This window comes from Salvelinus fontinalis, chromosome 24 (genome assembly GCF_029448725.1).
Source record: "Salvelinus fontinalis isolate EN_2023a chromosome 24, ASM2944872v1, whole genome shotgun sequence".
NCBI classification, from domain to species: Eukaryota; Metazoa; Chordata; class Actinopteri; order Salmoniformes; family Salmonidae; genus Salvelinus; species Salvelinus fontinalis.
Genome location: NC_074688.1, coordinates 16,328,778 through 16,354,428, shown reverse-complemented (window position 1 = coordinate 16,354,428; position 25,651 = coordinate 16,328,778). Strand labels below are relative to the sequence as shown.

At 45.3% G+C, this 25,651-nt stretch overlaps 1 protein-coding gene and 1 long non-coding RNA gene across 10 annotated transcripts in view; one reads left to right on the top strand and one right to left on the bottom strand.

Annotated features, from left to right (window-relative positions):
* Positions 1-25,651, top strand: part of LOC129822037 (sodium/calcium exchanger 2-like) — a 100,151-nt gene that overhangs the window by 65,475 nt on the left and 9,025 nt on the right. For all 4 annotated transcript variants that reach the window (XM_055879891.1, XM_055879888.1, XM_055879889.1 and 1 more), the window contains 10 exons: positions 3,038-3,175; positions 3,460-3,687; positions 3,843-4,184; positions 4,587-5,042; positions 8,345-8,721; positions 10,747-10,850; positions 12,938-12,955; positions 15,893-16,017; positions 17,826-17,925; positions 20,525-20,803. In XM_055879891.1, the coding sequence (XP_055735866.1) occupies positions 3,038-3,175; positions 3,460-3,687; positions 3,843-4,184; positions 4,587-5,042; positions 8,345-8,721; positions 10,747-10,850; positions 12,938-12,955; positions 15,893-16,017; positions 17,826-17,925; positions 20,525-20,803 (2,167 nt within the window). The remainder of the gene's footprint in view (positions 1-3,037; positions 3,176-3,459; positions 3,688-3,842; positions 4,185-4,586; positions 5,043-8,344; positions 8,722-10,746; positions 10,851-12,937; positions 12,956-15,892; positions 16,018-17,825; positions 17,926-20,524; positions 20,804-25,651) is intronic.
* Positions 18,582-24,843, bottom strand: LOC129822038 (uncharacterized). 6 transcript variants are annotated; one of them, XR_008754437.1, is made up of 8 exons: positions 24,265-24,843; positions 23,954-24,145; positions 23,379-23,524; positions 22,469-22,702; positions 21,980-22,396; positions 21,753-21,891; positions 18,992-21,647; positions 18,582-18,888 (listed from the first exon to the last, which is right to left on the bottom strand). It is a non-coding gene; the product is annotated as an uncharacterized LOC129822038 (long non-coding RNA). The 6 variants fall into 6 exon arrangements; XR_008754435.1 differs by having other exon boundaries at positions 21,980-22,390; XR_008754439.1 differs by lacking the exon at positions 21,980-22,396 and having other exon boundaries at positions 18,584-18,888; positions 18,992-20,815; positions 21,068-21,647.

The window sequence follows — 25,651 nt, the reverse complement described above, 5'->3', positions numbered from 1 at the left end:
TGTACATAGCCCATCTATAAATAGCCCAAACAACTACCTCTTCCCCTACTGTAGTTATTTATTTATTTTGCTCCTTTGCACCCCAGTATTTCTACTTTGCACACTCATCTACTGTCAAATCTACCATTCCAGTGTTTTAATTGCTATATTGCATTTACTTCGCCACCATGGCCTATTTATTGCCTTTACCTCCCTTATCTCACCTCATTTGCTCACATTGTATATAGACTTATTTTTCTACTGTATTATTGACTGTATGTTTGTTTCACTCCATGTGTAACTCTGTGTTGTTGTATGTGTCGAACTGCTTTGCTTTATCTTGGCCAGGTCGCAGTTGTAAAAGAGAACTTGTTCTCAACTTGCCTACCAGGTTAAATAAAGTTGAAATTAAAAAATAAAGCTTTAGATAATTGGTCCAGACTATTTGACATTGCCTTGAATTGGATTACTCTGCTGACAAGAAACTGAAATAGATTCTAGCCTTGGAATCGATTAAATAATCAATTAACTGGGGCAGTTAATAATTTTTTCACGAGTTATTAATTCATTTCAGTTTGTTGGGCCATCGGACACCATTGTGAATTTACTAGTTATCTGTTTATAATATTGTCCTCTTTATAGCCAACCATGCGTTCAACATCTGTTCATAATCCCTTTTTCAATTTTCTCTCTGACCGAGCAAATTACACACCACGTTTTTCGTAAGTTCACAATGCGAGCATCTATCATGAGAGTAATTTCCAGAAGTTCATCCATTATGAAGGATTTAGACCACCCCAGGCGCCTAATTGGAGTGTATTGTATTGTAACAGGTGGGCTGTTCCACTGTATGTCCTGAGGTAATGCAAGCTGAAGCACACTATGAGAGTGTCTGGATTTTATGCTGGAGATGCAGATGGAGGGATGGGTATATGTAGATGGACGGATGGGGATATGGAGATGGAGGGATGGGGATATGCGGATGGAGGGATGGGGATATGCGGATGGAGGGATGGGGATATGCGGATGGAGGGATGGGGATATGGAGATGGAGGGATGGACATATGGAGATGGAGGGATGGACATATGGAGATGAAGGGATGGGGATATGGAGATGGAGGGATGGAGATATGCGGATGGAGGGATGGGGATATGGAGATGGAGGGATGGAGATATGGAGATGGAGGGATGGGGATATGCGGATGGAGGGATGGGGATATGGAGATGGAGGGATGGGGATATGGAGATGGAGGGATGGACATATGCGGATGGAGGGATGGGGATATGCGGATGGAGGGATGGGGATATGGAGATGGAGGGATGGAGATATGCGGATGGAGGGATGGGGATATGTAGATGGAGGGATGGAGATATGCGGATGGAGGGATGGGGATATGGAGATGGAGGGATGGAGATATGCGGATGGAGGGATGGGGATATGGAGATGGAGGGATGGAGATATGCGGATGGAGGGATGGGGATATGTAGATGGAGGGATGGAGATATGGAGATGGAGGGATGGACATATGCGGATGGAGGGATGGGGATATGCGGATGGAGGGATGGGGATATGGAGATGGAGGGATGGACATATGTGGATGGAGGGATGGGGATATGCGGATGGAGGGATGGGGATATGGAGATGGAGGGATGGAGATATGGAGATGGAGGGATGGACATATGCGGATGGAGGGATGGGGATATGCGGATGGAGGGATGGGGATATGGAGATGGAGGAATGGACATATGCGGATGGAGGGATGGGGATATGCGGATGGAGGGATGGGGATATGGAGATGGAGGGATGGAGATATGCGGATGGAGGGATGGGGATATGGAGATGGAGGGATGGAGATATGCGGATGGAGGGATGGAGATATGCGGATGGAGGGATGGGGATATGTAGATGGAGGGATGGGGATATGTGGGGATGGAGGGATGGGGATATGGAGATGGAGGGATGGAGATATGCGGATGGAGGGATGGGGATATGCGGATGGAGGGATGGGGATATGGAGATGGAGGGATGGGGATATGGAGATGGAGGGATGGGGATATGGAGGGATGGGGATATGGAGTTATGGAGATGGAGGGATGGGGATATGGAGCTATGGAGATGGAGGGATGGGGATGGCGGGATTGAGATGGAGGGATGGGGATGGGGAGATGGAGGGATGGGGATATGGAGATGGAGGGATGGGGAGATGGAGGGATGGGGATGGAGGGATTGCGGGATGGGGATATGGAGATGAAGGGATGGGGATTCAGGGATGGTGGGATGGCGTAGCCATTTCCGGCAGTCAAATTAGTCAGTGGCCTCATAGGTGGAATGTTATTCATATTTTTCATAATTTCATCATTAATAAACATCAGGTTTCTATATCAAACGGTTTTGTTATATTTCAGTCTTCTGTGATGATATAAGGGGTAATACTGGGATGCAATCTCAAAATTGAATAGATTTCAACTCTTTATCTGACATGGTACAGATGTCTTCTTCTTTTTTAAGCCCATAACCATGTGTGTGAGGTGTATACCTTTGTTTGAAAGTAGATTTGTTTAAGACTACCAAGAAACACTCTGTGACCCTGATTTAGCCCACTTCAGTAAAATTAAACAACCCTACATGTCAAGGTCACTGTAAATGTAAAGGAACTTGCAAGTAAGCATTTCGTAAGACGTTGTATACCATGTGTATCCCGTACATACGACTAATAAAATTTGAGTCTCCATAGCCCGCCATCCATCACTCCTCCATTCACTAGATTAGAATAACAGATTGTCCCCTTCCCTTCTGTCAGGGTCGCGTCCTCCCTGATGGTAGGATACTGTAAATACCATCCGTCATGCTTATATGTGGAGAAGAAAGAAATCTGTAACTTCCCACTACCATCTCTGGCCTATGAGCAGTTGTTTTTATAGTAACTGGCTAGATGAGATTAAGATATGTATGAGTCTGGTGGTGAGATACTGGAATGGTATGGGGGGAATAGAGTGATGACCTGTGTGTGTGTATGTATGCATTCATGTGTGTGTGTGACCCCTCTCTGTCCTGCAGGAGAAGGAGGTGACCATCACCATGCCAAGCGGTGAGACATCTGTGGCCACTGTACGTATCTGGAACGAGACTGTGTCCAACTTGACTCTGATGGCTCTAGGCTCCTCCGCCCCAGAGATCCTGCTGTCTGTCATCGAGGTGGGTGTCGTGTCATAAAGACTCCCCGAGCACAACTCATAAGTGGGTGTCACATCAAAAACACTCCCCCCAGCGACAACATATCAGCGTTTGCAGTGTATACTAGTACTGGAATGAAGCTGAAAATGACAAAAAGAAACGGATATCAACTTTAAAGTTATTGTCAAATCTTACCAACATAACATTTGGCCTTTTTATGACATGGCCTTTTTGATTTATACTGCTCAAAAGTTCTCCAAAAGGAAAAGTTCTTAGTCTTCCTCTCCTCTGTCTCCCGGTGTTAGGTGTGTGGGCATGGGTTTGAGGCGGGTGAGCTGGGCCCTGGCACCATCGTGGGCAGCGCCGCCTTCAACATGTTTGTGATCATCGCCATCTGTGTGTGGGTCATCCCTGAAGGAGAGACCAGGAAGATCAAACACCTGCGTGTGTTCTTCATCACAGCCTTCTGGAGTATCTTCGCCTATATCTGGCTCTTCCTCATCCTCTCTGTCATCTCACCCGGAGTAGTGGAGGTACACTTTTGTGTGTGTGTGTGTGTGTGTGTGTGTTAGCAAATGTGTATAGATACTGTATGTGTGTGTAACCAAACAATCAACCCCCTTCCAGTTTGGATGTATGTCTTGTAATGGTCCCCTGTCTTTGTGTGTGTGTGTATGTGTGTGTTCAGGTGTGGGAGGCTCTGGTCACCCTGCTCTACTTCCCAGTGTGTGTGATCCTGGCCTGGATCGCCGACCGACGCCTGCTCTTCTACAAGTACATGGCCAAGCGTTACCGTGCCGACAAGCACGGCATCGTCGTGGAGACGGAGGGGGACACAACCCCGAAAGGCTTCGAGATGATTATGGACGGAAAGTTCCCTCCGAGCGGAGGGGGGGTGGGAATGATGCCCAGTGAGAACTACCAGGATGGTGCCAACAATGCGGCGGGCACCGTGGCCTATCTGCCCAACTCCAACAGCACCATGGTGACCGTAGAGAATACCAAGGAGCTAGACGAGAGCCGCAAGGAGGTGAGAGAGAGACCTGCTGTTAGAGGGATTCAAGAACGTCAGGGGGAGAGAATGAGGGATACAGGTACACTGTATGGATAGAGAGAGAGAGAGAGAGATGAAGAGTTATAGAGGATACACTCATCCCATTCATGTACACCCACATAGGCCCTCTCAGGAATATATAAAGGCACAGTGGGGTTAGAGAGAGTAAAAAGAGATGAAGAGGATACACTCAGGCAGTTCCTGAACACCCACATACTGTAGGTACTCACCTCAACCACACATACAAACACACTCAAGCCAAGGAGACTATTAAGAGCTACTAACGTGCTGAACCTACAAGAGTTACAAACTTTCTCTCTGTGTCGAGGTTGTGTGTCTGTGTCCCTTTTTTTTCACCCCCTGTTCCTCTGCCCCCAGGTGATCCGCATTCTGAAGCAGCTGAAACAGAAGTTTCCGGACAAGGAGCTGGATCAGCTGGTAGATCTAGCTAACTACTACGCCCTCCTCCATCAGCAGAAGAGCCGCGCCTTCTACCGCATCCAGGCTACGCGCATGATGACCGGCGCCGGCAACGTGCTCAAGAGGCACGCCGCCGACCACACCCGCCGCGCCGCCGCGGTGGACGAGGAAGTGGTCTGCGAGGACGACGACCTGGCTGAGTGCAGCCGACTGGCGTTTGAGAGCACCCACAGCCAGTGTATGGAGAACTGCGGCGTACTGAGGCTGGCTGTGGTGTGTCAAGGGGGCCTGGGGGAGAGCACCTTCTACGTGGACTACCGGACCGAGGACGGCTCGGCCAATGCCGGGTCCGACTATGAGTACAGCGAGGGAACGCTGGTGTTCAAACCCGGAGAGACCCGCAAGGAGATCAAGGTGAGGGGTCAGTGGAAGGGGAGGAAAGGAAACAGTAAAGTACAGTTATAATTAATTATAGCAATAATCGTTGCACAACTAGGTCGTTAGACCTGCTTGTCGGGGGCAGATCAAGATGTCAAATAATGGAAGGAGTAGAAAACAGCAGCAGAAGCGAATTACCCTCTGAAATAGCGCCTGCTAGAGTCCTCTCTGTCCCGGATCAACTGTATCATATATTTTTTAAATGTTTCTTTTTTCTTTTTCTTTTCTTCACATTTTCAAACAGTCCATTTATATTTTCCAATGGGGCTATACATTTGGGTGAGGTTTTTAACTCGCCTAAGTAGCCTCGTTTCACTGCCAAAAATAAAATTCAACCATCTAGTGTTCAGCGAAATAACAACACAACATAATTAACATCCAATCACATTAACCGTTACTCTCTCACGGGAATTCCACTAACGGTCCGTATGTAGCCAAATGTAGCTGCTGCTCATTCCGTTTGCTCGAAAAATGATAAATGGTTAAAAAAAGTAAGGCCCGCCTCCATACACATACCAGCTCTACTGGTAGTACTGCTACTACCAGCAGTAATACACCTGCACCCGTCGACGACACAGTTGTTCTGTGTCCACGAGCACTTCCAATGCTGCATCAGTAATTCTACATTTGTTGTTAGTCCAGCTAGCATGGACACTGACAGTTGTGAATCTGATGCAGCCAAAGAGCTACTGCCCCTTTACCCGGGAAAGCACCGAACAACAGACAGGGACGTTGGACCATCGAAGAGCTGCAAATATGATGAGAATGACATTGATTTGGGGTTCACTTATATTGGTAGTAGTGCCTTTCCTCAGGCACAGTGTGTTATATGTGCAAAAGTACTATCTCACAACTCGATGAAACCTTCACTCTTGCGCAGACATTTAGAAACAAAACATGGCAATTTGAAAAAATACGCCACGGCAGTTTTTGGAGCGAGAATAAAGACGACTTTCGATTAGTAACACATGTATAAAAGCAACAGATACCATTAATAAGAAGGGTCTAGAAGTGTCTTATATGGTGAGCTACCGAGTGGCTAGGACAGGCAAGCCCCATACTATTGTGGAGGACTGAATTCTTCCTGCTGCCACGGATATGGCTGGGACAATGCTGGGGGAAAAGGCCCAAAAACCTATACAATAACTTCATCAAACAACAGTGTTTCGCGACACATCAGTGACATGGCAGGAGATGTTTTGAAACAATACCTGCTTTTGAAACAAGGCATCCTCTTCTGCAAACCACTGGAAACCAGGACAACAGGAGAGGATATTTTTAAAGTACTGGACAGCTTTGTGACATCAAATGGACTTTGGTGGTCAAGATGTTGGCACAAAAGCCATGACAGGAAGACATAGTGGAGTGGTAACGTGTGTGCAAGCAGTTTCTCCCGACACCACTTGGGGAGACTGCAGCATCAACCGAGAGGCTCTTGCTGCCAAGGGAATGACTGACAGCTTGAAAGATGTTTTGGACACTACAGTGAAAATGGTTAACTTTGTTAAAGCAAGGCCGCTGAACTCTCTTGTATTTTTTGCACAATGCAATGATATGGGCAGACCCCATGTAATACTTTTACAACATACTGTGCTGGTTATTAAGGGGCAAAGTATTGACACGTTTTTTTGAATTGAGAGACGAGCTTAAAGTTTTCTTTACTGACCATAATTTTCACTTGTCTGACCGCTTGCATGATGAGTTTCTCACACGATGACGAGTTTCTCACACGACTGGCCTATCTGGGTGATGTTTTTTCTCGCCTAAATGATCTGAATCTAGGATTACAGGGACTCTCCACAACTAAATTCAGGCTATGATTAAGAAGCACTTCTCTGTCTGCATTAGCACAGGTCTTTCCATCATTGTATGATTTCTTTGGTGTGCAAATCAACTCAAGCTTACGGACAATGTCAAATGTGATATAGCGAAGCACCTGATTGATCTGATTATCTTGGCCAGGTCGCAGTTGCTAGTGAGAACTTGTTCTCAACTAGCCTACCTGGTGAAATAAAGGTGAAATAAAAATAAATAAATAAATAATTGAGTTGGGTGCGCAATTACGCAGGTACTTTCCAGAAACTGATGACACAAACAAATGGATTCGATTATCCCTTTTATGCCCTGCCTCCAGTCCACTTACCGATATCTGAACAAGAGAGCCTCATCGAAATTGCAAAAAGCGGTTCTGTGAAAAGGTAATTTAATCAGAAGCCACTGCCAGATTTCTGGATTGGGCTGCGCTCAGAGTATCCTGCCTTGGCAAATCGCGCTGTTAAGACACTGATGCCCTTTGCAACCACAAATCTTTGTGAGAGTGGATTCTCGGCCCTCACTAGCATGAAAACTAAGTATAGGCACAGACTGTGTGGAAATGATTTAAGACTGAGACTCTCTCCAATACAACCCAACATTGCAGAGTTATGTGCATCCTTTCAAGCACACCCTTCTCATTAACCTGTGGTGAGTTATTCAGTTTTTGATGAACAATTAAGGTTTTACATGTAAGATGGTTAAATAAAGAGCAAAATGATTGATTATTATTATTTGTGCCCTGGACCTATAAGAGCTCTTTGTCACTTCCCACGAACCGGGTTGTGACAAACTCACACTCATTCTTATGTTTAATAAATATATCGTATAGTGTGTGTGTGTGTGGCAGGCTTACAATGATGGCAAAAAACAACATTTGAGAGTGTGCTGGCCCTGGTGCTAGAGGGGTTGAATGTTTGAAGGGGTACGGGACTATAAAAAGATTGGGAACCACTGTCTTAGAGGAACCGGTAGAGCTGGAGGGTCTTCCGGAAACTAGAGCACATTAAATTCTGCCTTATCGTCCTGACTGACAGTGACTAGAACTTCATCTGAATGGGAGAGGGGAGAGACGGTGAAAAGAGGAGAAAGTGAGCTTTGAAGTATTTTGTCCTTGGAGATGATGTTTCTCTCTTTGAACGCGTCGTAGTTTTCGTGTCATTTCATGTTCATGCTTAGACAGAGGACAAAGAGAATGTATTTCTGGATAGCAGGAGGAGTGTTGAGGAAAGGGAGAAAACAAGGAATGTGTAGAGAGAGAGAGTTAGGAAACAACTCAATTGCTACTCAACCATTAGTTATGAATGAGTGACTACAACAATCAATCCCCTACTGTCCCATGTCTATGACCATCAGTGTGGTTGGTTTGATGCGTGTCTCTCAAGCGTTTATGGTCTAAAACAGCTGCCACTTTCTATCTTCATCTCTCCTCCACCCCTCCTCCCTCCATCCTACATCTTTCCCAGGTCGGCATCATCGATGATGACATCTTCGAGGAGGACGAGCACTTTTTCGTGCGGCTGCTCAACCTGCGCATTGGTGACGCCGAGGGGATGTTCGAAAGTGATGAGCCAGGAGCGGGACCCAAGGGCCACCTGGTGGAGCCACTGGTCGCCACGGTGACCATCCTGGACGACGACCATGCTGGCATCTTCACATTCCGTGATCGGCTGGTGCGCGTCAGCGAGAGCGTTGGCACCATGGAGATCTCAGTGGTGAGGAACTCGGGCGCCCGCGGCACGGTGATCCTGCCCTATCACACGGAGGCGGGCACTGCGAAGGGGGGCGGCGTGGACTACGAGGACACCCGGGGAGAGCTGGAGTTCTCCAACGACCAGACAACGTGAGTAGTGATGGACGGACGCACAGAAAGGCAGATAGATAGATAGACATACAGACTCCCTACCTCTACACATCTACTCTATTTGTTTATTGGTTGCTTCCATTTCATCCATCTTCCTCTTTTCCCACTCCCCTCTCCTCCCCTCCATCTTTTCCCACTCCCCTCTCCTCCCCTCCATCTTTTCCCACTCCCCTCTCCTCCCCTCCATCTTTTCCCACTCCCCTCTCCTCCCCTCCATCTTTTCCTTCTCTCCCCTACTCCTTCATTCTCGCTCCCTCCCCCTCCCCTCTCCCTCCTCCATGCCTGACACTGTTCTCCATTATTCATCAAGGCCAACCTGATGGGAGCTTTAACTCCATCAATGGCTTGAATGTTTGTGTTCAACTCATAACCAATACTGTATTCACACTGCTATGTGTTGCTGCCTTAAAGTAGGCTACACCATGTTATATTACCATGCTATCTGTATTCATGTCTGTTATCTGGTTATCTTTCTCTCTCGCCACAAATCTGCACAGTAATGGTAATTTTAACATCTTGTTTATTTCTCATTCATCTCTAATTTCACTCTCATCTCGCTGTATCTATTCTTCCCTTCCTCTTTCTCTATTGTCTCTCATTCTCTTTTCTTTCTCTTGTTCTTCTCTTTCTCTCTCTCTCGCCTCGCTCTCTCTCTCTCTCTCTCTGTCGTCTCTCTCTCCCTCAGCCTCTTATCTTCCTGTATCTACAGATGTAGGATCTCAATATGATCACCCTGTTGCAGGAGAACAAGGCTTCTGAAGTTTGTAATTTCCACTTTGAAATTTCAGGCTTGATTTTTACCCCCCAAAATATTTATCAACCCCTACAAAAATGTCCGTTAATTATAATTCACATAATAATTTACATTTCCTGTTGCTGCAAGATTGTTTTCCTGCTGTAGCAAATGTGGCTCAAATTAAGATCCTACATCTGCATCTCTTTCTTCTCCCTCTTTCTCTCTTCTCTCTTTGTTTCTCTCTCATCGCTTGTTTATGTTTGCGCCGCCAACAGGGAGACTGTTGCTGTGGTGACATTTTCAGGCACAATGTCCTGGGAGACATTATCAGGACTAATGTGCATAATAACAAAGTGAAACACGTCTTCCAACTCCTCCTCCCCTCCACCCCCCCCCATTTCCTCTTTTCACCAGCCACTCCGCATCAGCCTGAAGTAAAAGCTGACCGCCAGCCCTGCACTCCTCTGTAGGGGGGGGGGGGGGGTGGAGGACCCTATGGTTGAGTGCCAGTGGGATCCCCAAGAGACGCTGAGGCTAAGGTTGCTCAGTAGTAGGTAGAGTTAAGGACTTACAGAAGGTAGTACATTAGGTAGTACAGTAGGTAGAATCACAGGATGGAAGGAGCTAGATGAGGGTTGGAGCAGTGGCTGAGGGTTGGAGCAGTGGCTGAGGCTTGGAGCAGTGGCTGAGGCTTGGAGCAGTGGCTGAGGGTTGGAGCAGTGGCTGAGGCTTGGAGCAGTGGCTGAGGGTTAGGTCACAGTAATAGGGGATGATATACAGCCGAGGTGACGCCCCTCTGTGTTGCAGACCTCTGGGTGTCCCCTCACTGGCTGGTGTGCATGTCTGCATCTGAATTATTCAGCCGTGGAGGGATATTGCCGTGGGTCCTCTGTAGTGATTTAAGTGCAAGCTGTGTCTGTTAATATGTCTGGGGCGGCACCGGGGAGGAAGACATCTTTGTCTGGCATTGTGCCGCTCCCCTCCCTGCCTTTTGCTCAATAGCTGTACATGGAGTACGGTTAGCTCATTGATATCTGGAAGTGACCCATGGTGGAAAGAGAGCCTTGTGGCTCTACATTAAGGGGGGTCGTCATCTGTGTGTGTGAGGTGAGCTCTCTCTGTAAAGTAAAATCCTGACTAACCCCTGGAACTACATCCTTCCACTGATCTCTTTAACTGTTGAATAAAGTTAAAGAAGACAGTCTAATCCATTTGTTGGTTACTGACCTCTGATACTGACCTGTGTGTGTCTGTGCGTGCGTGCGCAGTCAGACCCTGCAGGTGAGGATCATTGACGATGAGGAGTATGAGAAAAAGGAGAACTTCTTCATCATACTAGAGGAACCGCGCTGGCTGAAGAGGGGAATCTCAGGTGTGTGTACTTGTAGTGTGTGTCCGTTTGCATGTCTGTGAGTGTCTCCTTTCTAGTTTCCCAAAATCAGCTGAACCTCAGTGAACCATTCCAGCCATGTTGACCTAGCACTCTCTCTCAGGCTCTCTGAGTCTCCAGTAATACAACAGGTGTGATAACAGCTGATACGGCCTTTCTCTCGCTCTCGCTCTCTCTCTCTCTCTCTCTCTCTCTCTGGCTCTCTCTCTTTCTCTCTCTGCCACTGTTTGTAATCTACAGTCAGTCTACCCACAGACAAACAATAAATTCAGCCGAAGCTCACATTTCAGTCCTTGCAGGAGAAAACAAACAGGGAGAGAAAGAGAGAGTGAGTGTGTAGGGGTTTGTTTTTCCTGATGTCAGTGGTTGGGAATGAGTTGGTGCTGACGGGTACAGAGTACTACACCTTTAATAAGTTGTGGCACCTCTTATAGAATACTGGCTCTAAAACACAAACCCAGGTATGGTACAATTAAAGTAAGTACCTGTACCTTTTTCATTCCATTTCAGGCACTGACTGAGTTGGGCCTTATAGCTAGTACCAGTCAGGCACTATAGGTAGCTTTGTTTAGTAAAGAATGGATTTTCAATTCTGCTGGTGAAATGAAGATACAAGTAGAGAACTTTCAGAGTCGCAGAGCCAACCAAAGCGTGATGTCCAATTGAATGTGAGGCGAAGAAAATAAAGAGGAAATAGCCCTAGTGTCTGAGTGTGTGTTTTGTTTGTGTCTGTTTTGTTTGTGTCTGTTTTGTTTGTGTGCGTTTCGTTTGTGTGCGTTTCGTTTGTGTGCGTTTTGTTTGTGTGCGTTTCGTTTGTGTGCGTTTGTTTGTTTGTTTGTGAGAGAGAGAGAGAGAGAGAGAGAGAGAGAGAGAGAGAGAGAGAGAGAGAGAGAGAGAGAGAGAGAGAGAGAGAGAGAGAGAGAGAGAGGAGAGAGAGAGAGAGAGAGAGAGAGAGAGAGAGAGAGAGAGAGAGAGAGAGAGAGAGAGAGAGAGAGAGAGAGAGAGAGAGAGAGAGAGAGAGAGAGAGAGAGAGAGAGAGAGAGAGAGAGAGAGAGAGAGAGAGAGAGAGAGAGAGAGAGAGAGAGAGAATGTTTTAAACAAAAAAACATGTTTTTACTGAACCGAGGCACTTAGAGGAGAGTCCACAATGGCTGTCATGACATCAGAGCTCTTAGTTGGTGAAATCTCACAAGGTCAGGGAAGTGTAATGGTGTGAAAGCATGTCATACTGCCCTTTGACTTGTCTGGAGTTTGGACTGCTGTACTGACTGTTCTGTTCTTCTGTTTGGACTGCTGTACTGACTGTTCTGCTCTTCTGTTTGGACTGCTGTACTGACTGTTCTGATCTTCTGTTTGGACTGCTGTACTGACTGTTCTGTTCTTCTGTTTGGACTGCTGTTCTGATCTTCTGTTTGGACTGATGTACTGACTGTTCTGTTCTTCTGTTTGGACTGATGTACTGACTGTTCTGTTCTTCTGTTTGGACTGCTGTACTGACTGTTCTGTTCTTCTGTTTGGACTGCTGTACTGACTGTTCTGTTCTTCTGTTTGGACTGCTGTACTGACTGTTCTGTTCTTCTGTTTGGACTGCTGTACTGACTGTTCTGTTCTTCTGTTTGGACTGCTGTACTGACTGTTCTGATCTTCTGTTTGGACTGCTGTACTGACTGTTCTGTTCTTCTGTTTGTACTGCTGTACTGACTGTTCTGTTCTTCTGTTTGGACTGCTGTACTGACTGTTCTGTTCTTCTGTTTGGACTGATGTACTGACTGTTCTGTTCTTCTGTTTGTACTGCTGTACTGACTGTTCTGATCTTCTGTTTGGACTGATGTACTGACTGTTCTGTTCTTCTGTTTGGACTGCTGTACTGACTGTTCTGTTCTTCTGTTTGGACTGCGGTACTGACTGTTCTGTTCTTCTGTTTGGACTGCTGTACTGACTGTTCTGTTCTTCTGTTTGGACTGCTGTACTGACTGTTCTGATCTTCTGTTTGGACTGCTGTACTGACTGTTCTGATCTTCTGTTTGGACTGCTGTACTGACTGTTCTGTTTTTCCTTCTTTCTTCCAGCCCTTCTGCTTAACCAAGGTAAGGCCATCAGCAACTTGCCTCACACAACCAGCCTAGAAACAGCCCACAAAGAACATTTTATTATCCCTAAAGGCCCATGTGGGGGAATTGGTTTTGGTTCAGAATCATCCATAAAAACAGCAAACATTTCACATGAGTTGGAACACTATATAACAACATCAATTTAAGGGTTTCTGAAGAACCATAAATGGGATGGCTCTTTGAAGAACCATACAAAAATCAAAATCCAGAAATATTTCGGCCCTCCAGGACCAGAATTGAATAGCCCTGCATATTATTTGCATATTTCCCAGAGTGCCTTTTGAGTGAATGTTAGTGTTACCAGTATCACACATGACTGTGTTTGCTAGTGACAGAGACATGGTTGTCAAATTCATTCATTTTCAGTCCTGTTGCCTTGACCAAGTAAGATCCTAAGTGAATACATTGTCGTATAATATTTCATAAAGCCTTCTTCAGGGGGCCTAGTTTTACCCTAATCCTCCCTGCAAATCACTTTATGCTGGCTTGCAAAGTGATGTGTAATTCCAATTGGAATCCAGCCAGAGTGGGGATATCCAACGTTTAGAATTTATTCACCCACAACCTGCATTCAGAATGACTGTCAGGGTTGCGAAGACAAAGATATGAGACTACCTTAAACATCTAAACTGAAACAACCATTTCAGTATCGGGGGCAATAAGTCCAAGTAACAGATTGGAATAGTTTATATTTGAGTAGCATAAGATTAAAGGTAGACTGAGCTAAATGACGTTGCCACAAGCAGCACAGCAGATATTTAGATGAGCGAGATTCACGACTTCACTCTCTCACAGTCACACACAGTATCTGCGCGTGTGCACAGGTTCACTTCACGCTCTTACAGCATGGGAGCCACAAGACCAAAACAGAGGAGAAGTTGAGCCTTGCGCTTCAATTTTTAGTTGTTGAGGAAATTGACCCACTATGCTGTTTACTTTCTGCATCTACGTTATATCGCTGAGTCTACCTTTAAATGAATCAATCAATGTGCATGCAAAAACATAGATATTGAAACAAACTATTCTAAAAATCAACCTGCAATAGAGCATGCTGGGAAATGTGATAGTAAATGATGTGGTTTTGGTTCAACTCTGGTATTAACATCAACACTGGGGTTCTGTTAATTTAACTCTTTAATCAACACTAGTTAACACTGGCCAATTTGCTGTGTGCTATGAAAGGCCACCTTTTAGAATTCTGAAGAACCGTAGATGCCACGTCAAGAACCCCACACCTAACTCAAAGGTACTTTATCGGGCAAAAGTTATCCAAGGAACCTTAAGAGTTGAGGACCCTTATTTTGATCACACCTCTGACGCAGTTAGCCACTTAGGGATTAGCCCTCAGTGTGGCCTTGGCTATTGTGACATCATTTATTGATGGAAGTCTATTTACAGCATAAATCCAAGATAAGGACCTGCTCGCTCCATAAAATGCATCACTCTTACATCGATTTGTATCCATCCCTGGAAAAATATGATATAGGTATATCTCGCACAACTGGCCTCTCTTGGATAAATATTAGAGTACTGTCCTTCTACAGTAAGCTAACAGTGTCCCATTCCATACTTTATTCGAATGCAGATCTTAGAGGTGTTGACGAGCCCTACCCAATCAGGGTACATATTCATAAAGCGTCTCAGAGTAGGAGTGTTGATCTAGAATCGGTTTTGTTTTCTAGATCATAAGAGATGGACAGAGATGGGGGGGGGGGGGGGGGTCTGATCCCAGATCAGCATTCCTACTCTGAGATGCTTTGTGAATATGGACCCTGAGCTGATGATGCAGTAATGTACCCACAGTAACCGCAGACCAGCAGTATACTTCATCATCATTAGAGTGTATTAGTATTTAGTATTTATTAGGATCCCTGGTGTAACCCTGTAAGAGCAACATGGTGAAGGAGCTGGAGCATTGGGGGAATACAGTAGGACAGTTGCCATGTGGTGCCTGGCAGCTCTCTACTCCTTTCATAATTACAGCCTGTGCTTTGAAGGCAGAGGAGAGGAACTAAAAGAGGAATAATATCTGCCCACTCGCCACGCGGCGACGACGACACACAAGAAAATCTTTCCGTGCGTCTTCGCGGCTCACAGTCTTTGTCGTCCCTCCAATGAGAGGATGAGTAATTATACGCTATATGTACACATGGAATATGATGCTGAATGGAAGCAGGGAAAATGGGTTAGCACCAGCTGCTTATAGTGTGTTTGAGGTGTTATTTTAGATGGGACTTAATGATGGCCCAGCTCAATATTTGAATAACAGCCACTAAATCACACTATTGGAACATTGGTCTCTGCCCACCTCAAGCATATATGATTGATAACCACAAAATCAATCATTTGGGACATTGGTCTCTGCCCACCTCAAGTCAGCATAAATCTACCCTAATTTACACTCAACTTCTGTCTGTTTCTTTCTCTAACAAAATGTCTGGCTATCTTTTTGCTGCTGTCTCCCAGTCCTACTTTCCTCTTCTCATGAATCTACCCCACTAGTCTGTCCTTAGCTCTTCTCTTTTCCCCTCTTGCTTCCCCATCACACCCACACATTCACCACCAACCTCTCATCTCTCCTTCTCTCTGACTGTCTCCCTCCCCCACTCACACACATCTCCACAAACATGCGCTAATACACATGAGTGATATACTGTATGAAGAAATAATGCTGACTCAAACTCAATTATTGATAGGACTCTGGCCTTATCTATTTGTGAGGCATGTTGGCATGTTTGAGTTACACTTTCTCTCTATCTCTTCCCTCACCCCCCTCTCTCCACTCTCCACCCCCCTTTCTCCACTCTCCACCACCCTCTCTCCACTCTCCACCCCCCTTTCTCCGCTCTCCACTCTCCTCTCTCCTTCACTGATCTATGTATCTCATCCCTCCTCTTTCCTTCTATCTCTTAGAGGATCCTGATGGCCAGATGAGTGCAGAGGAGGAGGAGGCGAGGCGCATTGCAGAGATGGGAAAGCCCATCTTGGGGGAGCACAGCCGGCTGGAAGTGGTCATTGAGGAGTCTTACGAGTTCAAGGTATGTTACCTCTCTTCTCCCCTGCTTCACTGTATTGGCCACATCAGAGCTCAGTATATGTATCAAGGATCTAGGATCAGTTCCATCATGTCCATATCATCTTATTCATTGTTATCTACTAGGCAAAACTGATCCAAGATCACATACAGCCCCAGAGCCACACAGTGGTTTAACTCCAACCCTTCTGAGGACAGACACTGAGCAGAGTGAGGGTTGTTCCACTTCAAAAAATTATTTGCAAGTCAATGGTACCTATATTAGCATTTTCACAATTCGTATCCAAATAACATCATTGAGTTACACAATCAATTTTTTGTTACCTTAAGATGATTTGGGCATGAAGCATGAACATGCTAATATAGGTAACATTGACTTTTCTGAGGTGGAACGACTCTCCACTGTGCTCAGAAGGGTTGCTTTTTAAGTGAACCAATGGTTGTGACGGATGACAGCTAACTCATTGAAGTCCTATATCACCATGGCCAGGGATTTAATCCAATCAGTCCATGTGCCTCTTCTTGACTTGATTAAGATTCATTTATTATTTATAATAAGATTGCCCTTGTCACTCATGATTTGTAGCAGCACAAAACAAGCACAACAGGTAATTGAACTCTCAAGTAATTTCAATGACTGGCACTTGACTTTACGAAATCCTCGATCAATGTCACATAGTTTAATAGCATTGTTTACTCTATGGATGGGTGGACGGTGCACGCAAAAACCCCACAATAAAGACCAGTGAGAAATGTTTACACAGGTGATGAAGTTTCCACATTTAGAAAACAAGAAGGAAACACTACTAATGCTGAGCATCACATACTGTATGCCCAGGCAGCTCCTATACGGTGGCAGTCAGAGACAACGCTCACATCAGTGGAGGCTGGTGGGAGGAGCTATAGGAGGTGCCAGCACCAGTAGCGTGAGCCTCCCTCTTATGCGCGAGTGAAGTGAGTTCATAAAAACTGAAAGTATGCATCTTAGAATTAGTTTTCACCTACAAACTTTATATCTCCGAACTCAGAATCAAAAATAACCTGGCTTTTGTGGTACAGCGCTTATTTTTACTGCCAATTTTCTGCATTTATTTACCACATCAGGTAGCCTGATATCAAGTAGCCTAAAACAGGATTATTCAGACAATCGTTCTTCTTGCAAAGCATGTAAATGTTTTAAACAAACGATTATATTAATCTGACTATCCACAATAATCATATTATTGTGTGCATGTAGCCATACTCATTATTGAAAAGAACAGTATGTCCCAGTTACCTAAAGGATGAAGTCCATCGCCTATAGTCCCCAGTCTTGCAGAAGTTTACCCACAGTGGTGAGACCTTTCTAGCCAATGAAACCTCCTATCCAGTTGGGTTTGGCTAGGGTGTTTCATAGGACGGTTTTATTGGTTTGTTTGAGTAGGAGGCAGTTACGGTTTGGTGCAGTCGTACTTGAGTGCTGAATATGATGCTTTCCTTTAGTGTCTGAGTGGATCCCAGGACTCAGCATGTGGTTTGCTGTGCTTGGGGGGAGTGTCGTTATAAACCAATGTGCCACAGCACGTGTGTGTGGTTGCGGTGAAACCAAAATAGTGCTATTGTGAATTCATATTACTTCAGAAATGGACCCCAGAAAGAGTAGCTGCTGTCGCAACAGCTAATGGGGATCCTAATAAAATACCAGATAATACTTCTCATGGTAACGATGCCACTGTCTCTAACTTCTTCATTAGAGTTCCGGTCACGCACATAAGTTTGCCTTCTTCTCTATAATAGGATGTTGACTATGCGCTCTTTGTTTGTGATTGGCAGAGCACCGTTGACAAGCTCATTAAGAAGACCAACTTGGCCCTTGTGATTGGCACGCACTCCTGGAGGGAGCAGTTCGTGGAAGCTGTGACTGTCAGCGCAGGTCAGCGTTTGGTGTTTGTGTGTGTGTGTGATTTCTATTGAGTGAGAGAAAAATGAATAAGGTGAGTCTCACTGTTGACATTGTATCATACACACACACTGACTAGAGCCATAATGAAGGACTTTACAGCTGCTTTATGAATGTAATTACTCGCTCATGCTTTGAGTAGCGGTCTGAGGGCTTTTTGTACAAAGCCGTAATTACGTGAAATATTTGTCCTTTATTTTTCATACAAAAAGTGTTCCACGCTTTCCATTTAGGATGTGAGTGTTAGCTTGCTCTTTAAGTGTGACATGTCAAGGGGTAACAAGTGAGGACACATCCCCTTCATTTTGGAACCTCATTATAGCAGGAAATAACTTGTTTGAAAGGTGATAATTGCAAACCCTCAGACTTCAAATGACAAGGTTCCTGTGATATTTATGTTTGTAATAACTGTTATAAAATGTAATGACTAGAAAGCAAAGCTGTCTTCAACGGTGTTGAGGTAATGGGAGAGATGTCTGACTGTGTCTGGTGTAAAAGCTCCCCGGTGGACAGTTATATTCATTACAGACACACATGTCTCACCGCAATCCAACAATAGACAAAGTAATACACTGTGTGTGTGTGTGTGTGTGTGTGTGTGTGTGTGTGTGTGTGTGAAGGCTCCTCAGAGGAGGAATGGGAGGGCCATCCTCAGTGAATTTCATAAAAATACAAATTGTGAAAGATTAAAAAAAAAGTGATCCTTTTATAGATTAAACTTTACTATAAATTGTCACGCTTCTTCTAAAGTTGAACCCAGAAGCAGACCAGGACAAGGAGAGTATTTATTTACAAGTTTGAATGTAGTGATAGAAAAATCCAAGTGACGGAGCGGGCAGCGGAGGTGAGTTGATGGGATTGAATAGACAGATCCAAGGAAGTAACTGAAGTCACCGACGACCAGGTAGGGATAAGATGAGTGTTCCGGGTGAATGACTGTAGACAGAAAAAAACGGAGGTGAGTTCAAGGCAAGCAAGACGTACAAAACAACAAAACAAACTCTATCAAACTGGAGGCTGATACGCTGGCACAACATACTGTTCATGGTTAACGATCCGGCAGGGAATGGATGTCAGGTCAGTGCTTATGAAGTGGAGGGGTGATGATCAGGACCAGGTGTGCAGATAGCTGATGGGATACAGGTGCAGGTACTCAGAGATCTTCCAACTAGCTACGTCGCCCGGCAACCAGACCGGGTGCGTTCCAGGACACCGGAAAAAACACTCCAGGACAGAACACAGGCAAAAACAGACTCAGGAAGCGGGATTCGTGACATAAATATACTCACATGTCAACAAATAATTGATTAAAATCCACTGTTTTGCAGTGAAGGTCTATAGTAACCTCAACAGCACTCTGTATGGTAGCACCATGGTGTAGCCAGAGGACACCAAGTTACACAGTAATAATGACAACTTCCGGAGGATGTCCTCCAACCTATCGGAGCTCTTGCAGCATGAACTGACACGTTGTCCACCCAATCAAAGGATCAGAGAATGAATCTAGTACTGAAAGCAGAAGCTACAGCTAGCTAGCACTGCATAAAATGTGGTGAGTAGTTGACTCAAAGACAGAGAAGGATCATAGTTCAACCGTTTTAAACAAATTAATTTCTTCAAAAATAAAGGAGAAGCAAGAGAGAAGAGAGAAAGCTAGCTATATTTCATTTTATTTATTTTTCTCACTTTTAATTACTTCACTTGCAAATGCAGAAAGCTAGTTTTGCCTACTCAAACACCTGGCTCAAACAAAGAGGGATGCTAGCTGGCTATGGCTATCCAACACTGGAACTCTTCCAAGTCAAGGTAAGCTTTTGGTTTTATTAATTTGTTACCACCGGGGCTTGCTGGTGTAACTGCTAAACTGCTTGCTGACTGTACACTGTACTGCATGATTATAGCAGGTTTTTTTCTCCTGGTCACAGACAGCTGATGTGTTGTGCACTGAAGTCCACAAGTGAAGTGAAAAGGTGTGCGTAGATGTGAGAAGGGATATACAACGAGCAAAGTGATTATACTGTGTGTTTGTGGCTGCTACGAAAGTGAACTGTGTTTGAGTGTGATCATGGGTGTAATCATTCCGCCGATTCTGTAAAAGAAACATCTTAAACATAAGAAAACAGAATGAAATGGGGATAAACACACCTGAATTTGTCCAATATAAACTGTTGTTTGCAACTGTTGGACTAATGAGTACACACCCTAGATCAGCTAGATGCAAGCAAGTTGTGCAAGGTGGTACCGAATGTGTCACTGTCTGTCACTTAGATTTTTCTCATGACCTATACACCTACGCTGTAAACTTTAATTCATAGGCTAGGTTGTAGCAATCTAATGATGGGTATAGGGAAAACTTGAGTATCATGTAGTAGCCTAAACCTATCGACTTTACATTGAGCTGGGTGAATGGAATGAGAGTCATCCAGTATGCTGTAATAGATAATAAGGCCATGCTCATAAAAAATGTATTGTCCTCCCTCATCTTAAATGGCACCGACCACCACTGGTGTGCGTCCGTGCATGAGTGTGTTTGTATATGTGGCTCTTATGTTTTACTGTGTCCCCCTCCCAGGTGATGGTGATGACGATGATGAAGAGGGGCGTGAGGAGCGTCTGCCATCCTGCTACGACTACGTCATGCACTTCCTGACGGTGTTCTGGAAGGTTCTGTTCGCCTTCGTTCCGCCCACCGAGTACTGGAATGGCTGGGCCTGCTTCTTCGTGTCCATCTCGGTTATCGGCATCCTGACTGCTGTCATCGGGGACCTAGCCTCCCACTTCGGCTGCACCGTCGGTCTCAGGGACACTGTCACTGCCGTGGTGTTTGTGGCTCTGGGTACTTCCATTCCCGGTGAGAGCTAAACTGAACAAAATTAGAAACATGCAACAATTTCATTGATTTTACTGAGTTACAGTTCATATGAGGAAATCAGTCAGTTGAAATACATTTATTAGGCCCTAATCTATAGATTTCACATGACTGGGAATACAGATATGCATCTGTTGGTCACAGATACCTTTAAAAAACATGGGCCTCACTATATTTTTGTGCATTCAAATTGCCATCGATAAAATGCAATTGTGTTCATTGTCCGTATCTTATGCCTGCCCATACCATAACCCCACCACCATGGGGCACTGTTCACAATGTTGACATCAGCAAACCACTCGCCCACAAGACACCATACACGTGGTCTGCCCAGGGCTCTACGCTATCTTTTTTCCCAAGGAGTACATGCGCTCCTAAATGAAAAAATGTAGGAGCACACAAAGAAATTTAGGAGCACAGTGAAAAATGTAACACAGTTTATTAACAAACAATCTATTACATACATATTTATACTGCGTGTGTGTGTGTGAGCGTGTACTAAGGGACACATGTGGAACAGCACATACCACCAAAACCACACATTGACCCATGGCTACTAGACGCAAAGGATATCGGTTGTCCAGCTGCTTTTGTATGTTGGCCGTCTGGCACGCTTAGAGGTCAGCCAGCGGTCCACGGCAGGAGTGGGATCCAACTCCTCGACAGGAGGCCCCTCCAGGCTGATCCTCATCAGGTCTTCGGTGGTGGAGACCCCAAGGCAGCGTCTTGTCGAATTCTTAATCCGGTTCTGCGCAGAGAAGCCTCGCTCACACTGGGCGGCTGAAATGGGCAGCACCAGCATAAGCTGCACCAACTCCAGTATGTTCTAGGGAAAATATTATATCTTTCAATTTCATTTAAACTCTTACCATTAACTTATCAAAACCAACCATAGGATACCATACATAACCACTCAGGACTGTTAGTCTACCTTGCAATTGTGCCTGTAGGGGTCCTTTGTCAACATGGTCTCCCACAGGCCACTGCAGGACTTGTCCTTGAAATTGTGTCTGACCAGGATGTTCAGGCCCTGCCACTAATCCTGGATTACAGTCGTGTTGCACCCCGATCTGCAGGATTGAACAGAGCAAGTGAGTTTGAAAATATGCAAACATAACATTGTCTCATATGGCAATGCAGTGTCAAATAAATTCTTACCGCCTCCCGGGTGGCGCAGTGGTCTAAGGCACTGCATCGCAGTGCTAGCTGTGCCACTAGAGATTCTGGGTTCGAGTCCAGGCTCTGTCGCAGCCGGCTGCGACCGGGAGGCCAACGGGGCGGCGCAAAATTGGCCAAGCGTCTTCCGGGTTAGGGAGGGTTTGGCCGGCAGGGATATCCTTGTCTCATCGCGCACTAGCGACTCCTGCGGTGGGCCGGGCGCAGTGCACGCTGACACGGTCGCCAGGTGTACGGTGCTTCCTCCGACACATTGGTGCGGCTGGCTTCCGGGTTGGATGGGCATTGTGTCACGAAGCAGTGCGGCTTGGTTGGGTTGTGTTTCGGGGGACACATGGCTCTCGACCTTCGCCTCTCCCGAGTCCGTACGGGAGTTGCAGCGATGAGACAAGACTGTAACTACTAACAATTAGAAATCACAAAATTGGGGTGAAAAATACAAATAAATAAATAAATAAAATAAATTCTTACCTCTAGAGGCTTCTTGAAATGCCTCATCAGGTCTGCCACACCATCATCGCCAAAGGTGAGAAGGCTGGCCTGGTCTTCTGGTCATGTGTCAGGGTTTAGCACTCTGAAAGACTCCACTGGGGTCTGGACTTCATCAAACCTGGCTTTGAGATCATCCACGCTGATGTTGATGGCCGCCTCCATGTGCTGCTTCAGCTGGGGATTGGTGAGGTCCGTGAAGCCTTTCAGATTCCCCTAACAGAAATAACACACACACACACACACACACACACACACACACACACACACACACACACACACACACACACACACACACACACACACACACACACACACACACACACACACACACACACACACACACACACACACAATGAAATGTCTGGCCATTTGTCTGTCTCCCATTAAAAAAAAAATGTTAAGACTTCTCCACTGCATTTCCCTCCTTATCTCAAATCGTTCTATTGGGCAACGAATACATTGATTCTCACACTGAGAATCTGTCTTAATCATCGATTTTAATCATTGATTTCTCTTACATTATAACAAGCTCTCATCCTAACACACCTGGAATCTCCTCTCATCATGAGCAAGCATGGTCTGGATCTTCTCCAGCATGCCTCCTGCCTTTGCCCTAAGCTTTAGTGCTACCAGTCTGGTCACTGTCTTCCTCAACTCTGATGTGGCTTCGGGGACGTTCAGGACATTCCTTTGCAGTGTGTGGCTAAGTGTGGATAGCTCCTCAAACATGTCTGAAAGAAAATGGCAGAATACACAAGAGTGCATTCTCCATTTCCCGCTTTATCTGTTAAGTAGTGAGTAAATAAACTGTCACCTGCCAATTACTTGATTCTGAAAGTTCATTTGAGTCTTGAACCTATTTTTTAAAACTAGTGTGGAATTACATTACCTGTGTAAAACTGACCTTCTTTGCCCGCCCTTGAACTTCCGCTGTTGTTGATGCTACAGCCATGTGCTGCAGAACAACGGAGTACTGGCCTTCGTCAGTGGCACGGTCCTTGTCTAGTCCATGCCTTCAGGAACACTTTGAGGGCTCTGTGGACATGGGGGAATCCAGTGAGTTCCCTTGACGCTAGACGATGTGCAAATATCCACACCGATGAGCTCTTGCCCAAGAACACAGAGGTCTCGTTTGGATTTTCCGCTGAAGTGATACGTCTTCCATATCAGATTCAGAAGATCGTACACGACAGACACCTTTTGGCTCTTTCTTGTGAATGGTCAGTATTGCCAGCTCTAGTCTGTGAAAGTCAGAACAGAATCTTCCAAACAATTCACAGTCTCCTTCCCCCCCTGTCTCTTGTGCCAACAGAAAACAATAACTCTGTGGTATTTACCATTCCAGCACTTAGCGCACACACACAGACACACACACACACACACACACACACACACACAGAGTATTGTTTAACATTCTCTGCTAGCAAATAAAACTAAATCATAGAGAATTTATTAGTTACAAACCTATGTGGCATACAGTGGATTGGGATTATATGCCCCCCTGCCTTTCCCTGCAAGTGGGCAATCACTCCCCCTCGGTGGCCCATGTTCACACATGCACCATCTGCCCGAAGGAGATGCCCCTCTTCATCCATTACCCTCCATCCTCCTCTGGGCAAACAGCACGAAATGTGGCCTTGGTGGCATCCAAAACACCTCGAATGACAACACAAAAAAACAATTATACAAAAGTATTTGACAAACTAAATTATCTCCATTATGAATAATGATTCAACTTTACACAAGAATAAAGCCCATAAAGAGGAACAATTTACCAATGGCATGAGTGCTCAAGTGTCTGTTGTCCGACCAGGAGATTGACTGGCTTCCTGCGGCTTTCAGCTTCGCTGACAGGCTCTCTTTCATTATGTCAGCAATTTGACCGATCATCTCCGCACATTTTACATCATTGTCGTATGTGGTATTAATGTCAACTCCGTTTTTGTGGTGGAGTCTGATAAACGGCCCAAATTTGACGAAAGGTTCTTCTTCTTTCGCAATGAAGTATGCAATGTTTATCTTTATTTTCAGCTGCCTCCTCTTCTCCTCCTCAGACAGCAGCACTTGCCTCCTCAAGGCTGCTGACACCGTGCCTGATGGTTTCTCTCAACAGGTACAGATTTCTGCACTGGATATGCCGCCGCGAGATGTAATGTTTCGCTACGCTATCTCTTTTCAGATGCGGGTTTCCTGACACGAAGGACGAGCCCGCCTGTTTCTGCCCTCTATATTATTTGCAGAACATGACGTTGTTTTCGAACTCTAGCCATGGGAACATTTTGAGCCAATTCGCATTGAATCTATATGTTCTCCCTCCACCGGCTACAGTGGACGTTGAAGTGGCAGTGGGGGTCACGGTAGCGTCGCTAATGTTGTTTTCAGCATCCATAACGTTAGCCGCCTCAGGTAAACCTTGTGAAGAGGCTTCATTAGTTGAACCTTGCGAATCCCCCTCGCCGGATTCCTCATTCTCCTCGTCTCTTTTTTCCTTAAAATAAAATCGAATGGGCTTCATTTTTAGCGATGTCTGCACGTTATAGCCTATACCGATACTATTTTCCAGTGTTGTTCACCTTTCTCTCTCTGACTGGACTGCGTCATCACAGAAAACTCTACTCTGGTTGGCGCATGCCACTTGTTGAATGTGGGACTTGTTGTTTTTAAACGATTAGTAGCGGGGGGGGAAATGGATTACGGTAGGTTGTAATCTTTAATCTCACACTGTGCTCGTAAATATTTTTCAGGTTCGCACATATCTATTTTTAGGGGCAAATGCGAGTGAAATACTTGCACTGTAGAGCCCTGGGTCTGTGGTTGTGAGGCCTGTTGGACACACTGCCAAATTCTCTAAAACGATGTTGGAGACGGCTTATAGTAGAGAAATTAACATTAAATTCTCAGCAACAGCTGTGGTGGACATTCCTGCAGTCAGCATGCCAATTGCACGCTCCCTCAAAACATGAAACATCTGTGACATTGGGTTGTGTGACAAAACTGCACCTTTTAGTGGCCTTTTATTGTCCCCAGCACAAGGTGCACCTGTATAATGATCATGCTGTTTAATCAGTTTATTGATATGCCATAACTGTCAGGTGGGTGGATTATCTTGACAAAGGAGAAATGCTCATTAACAGGATGTAAACTAATGTGTGCACAAATGTT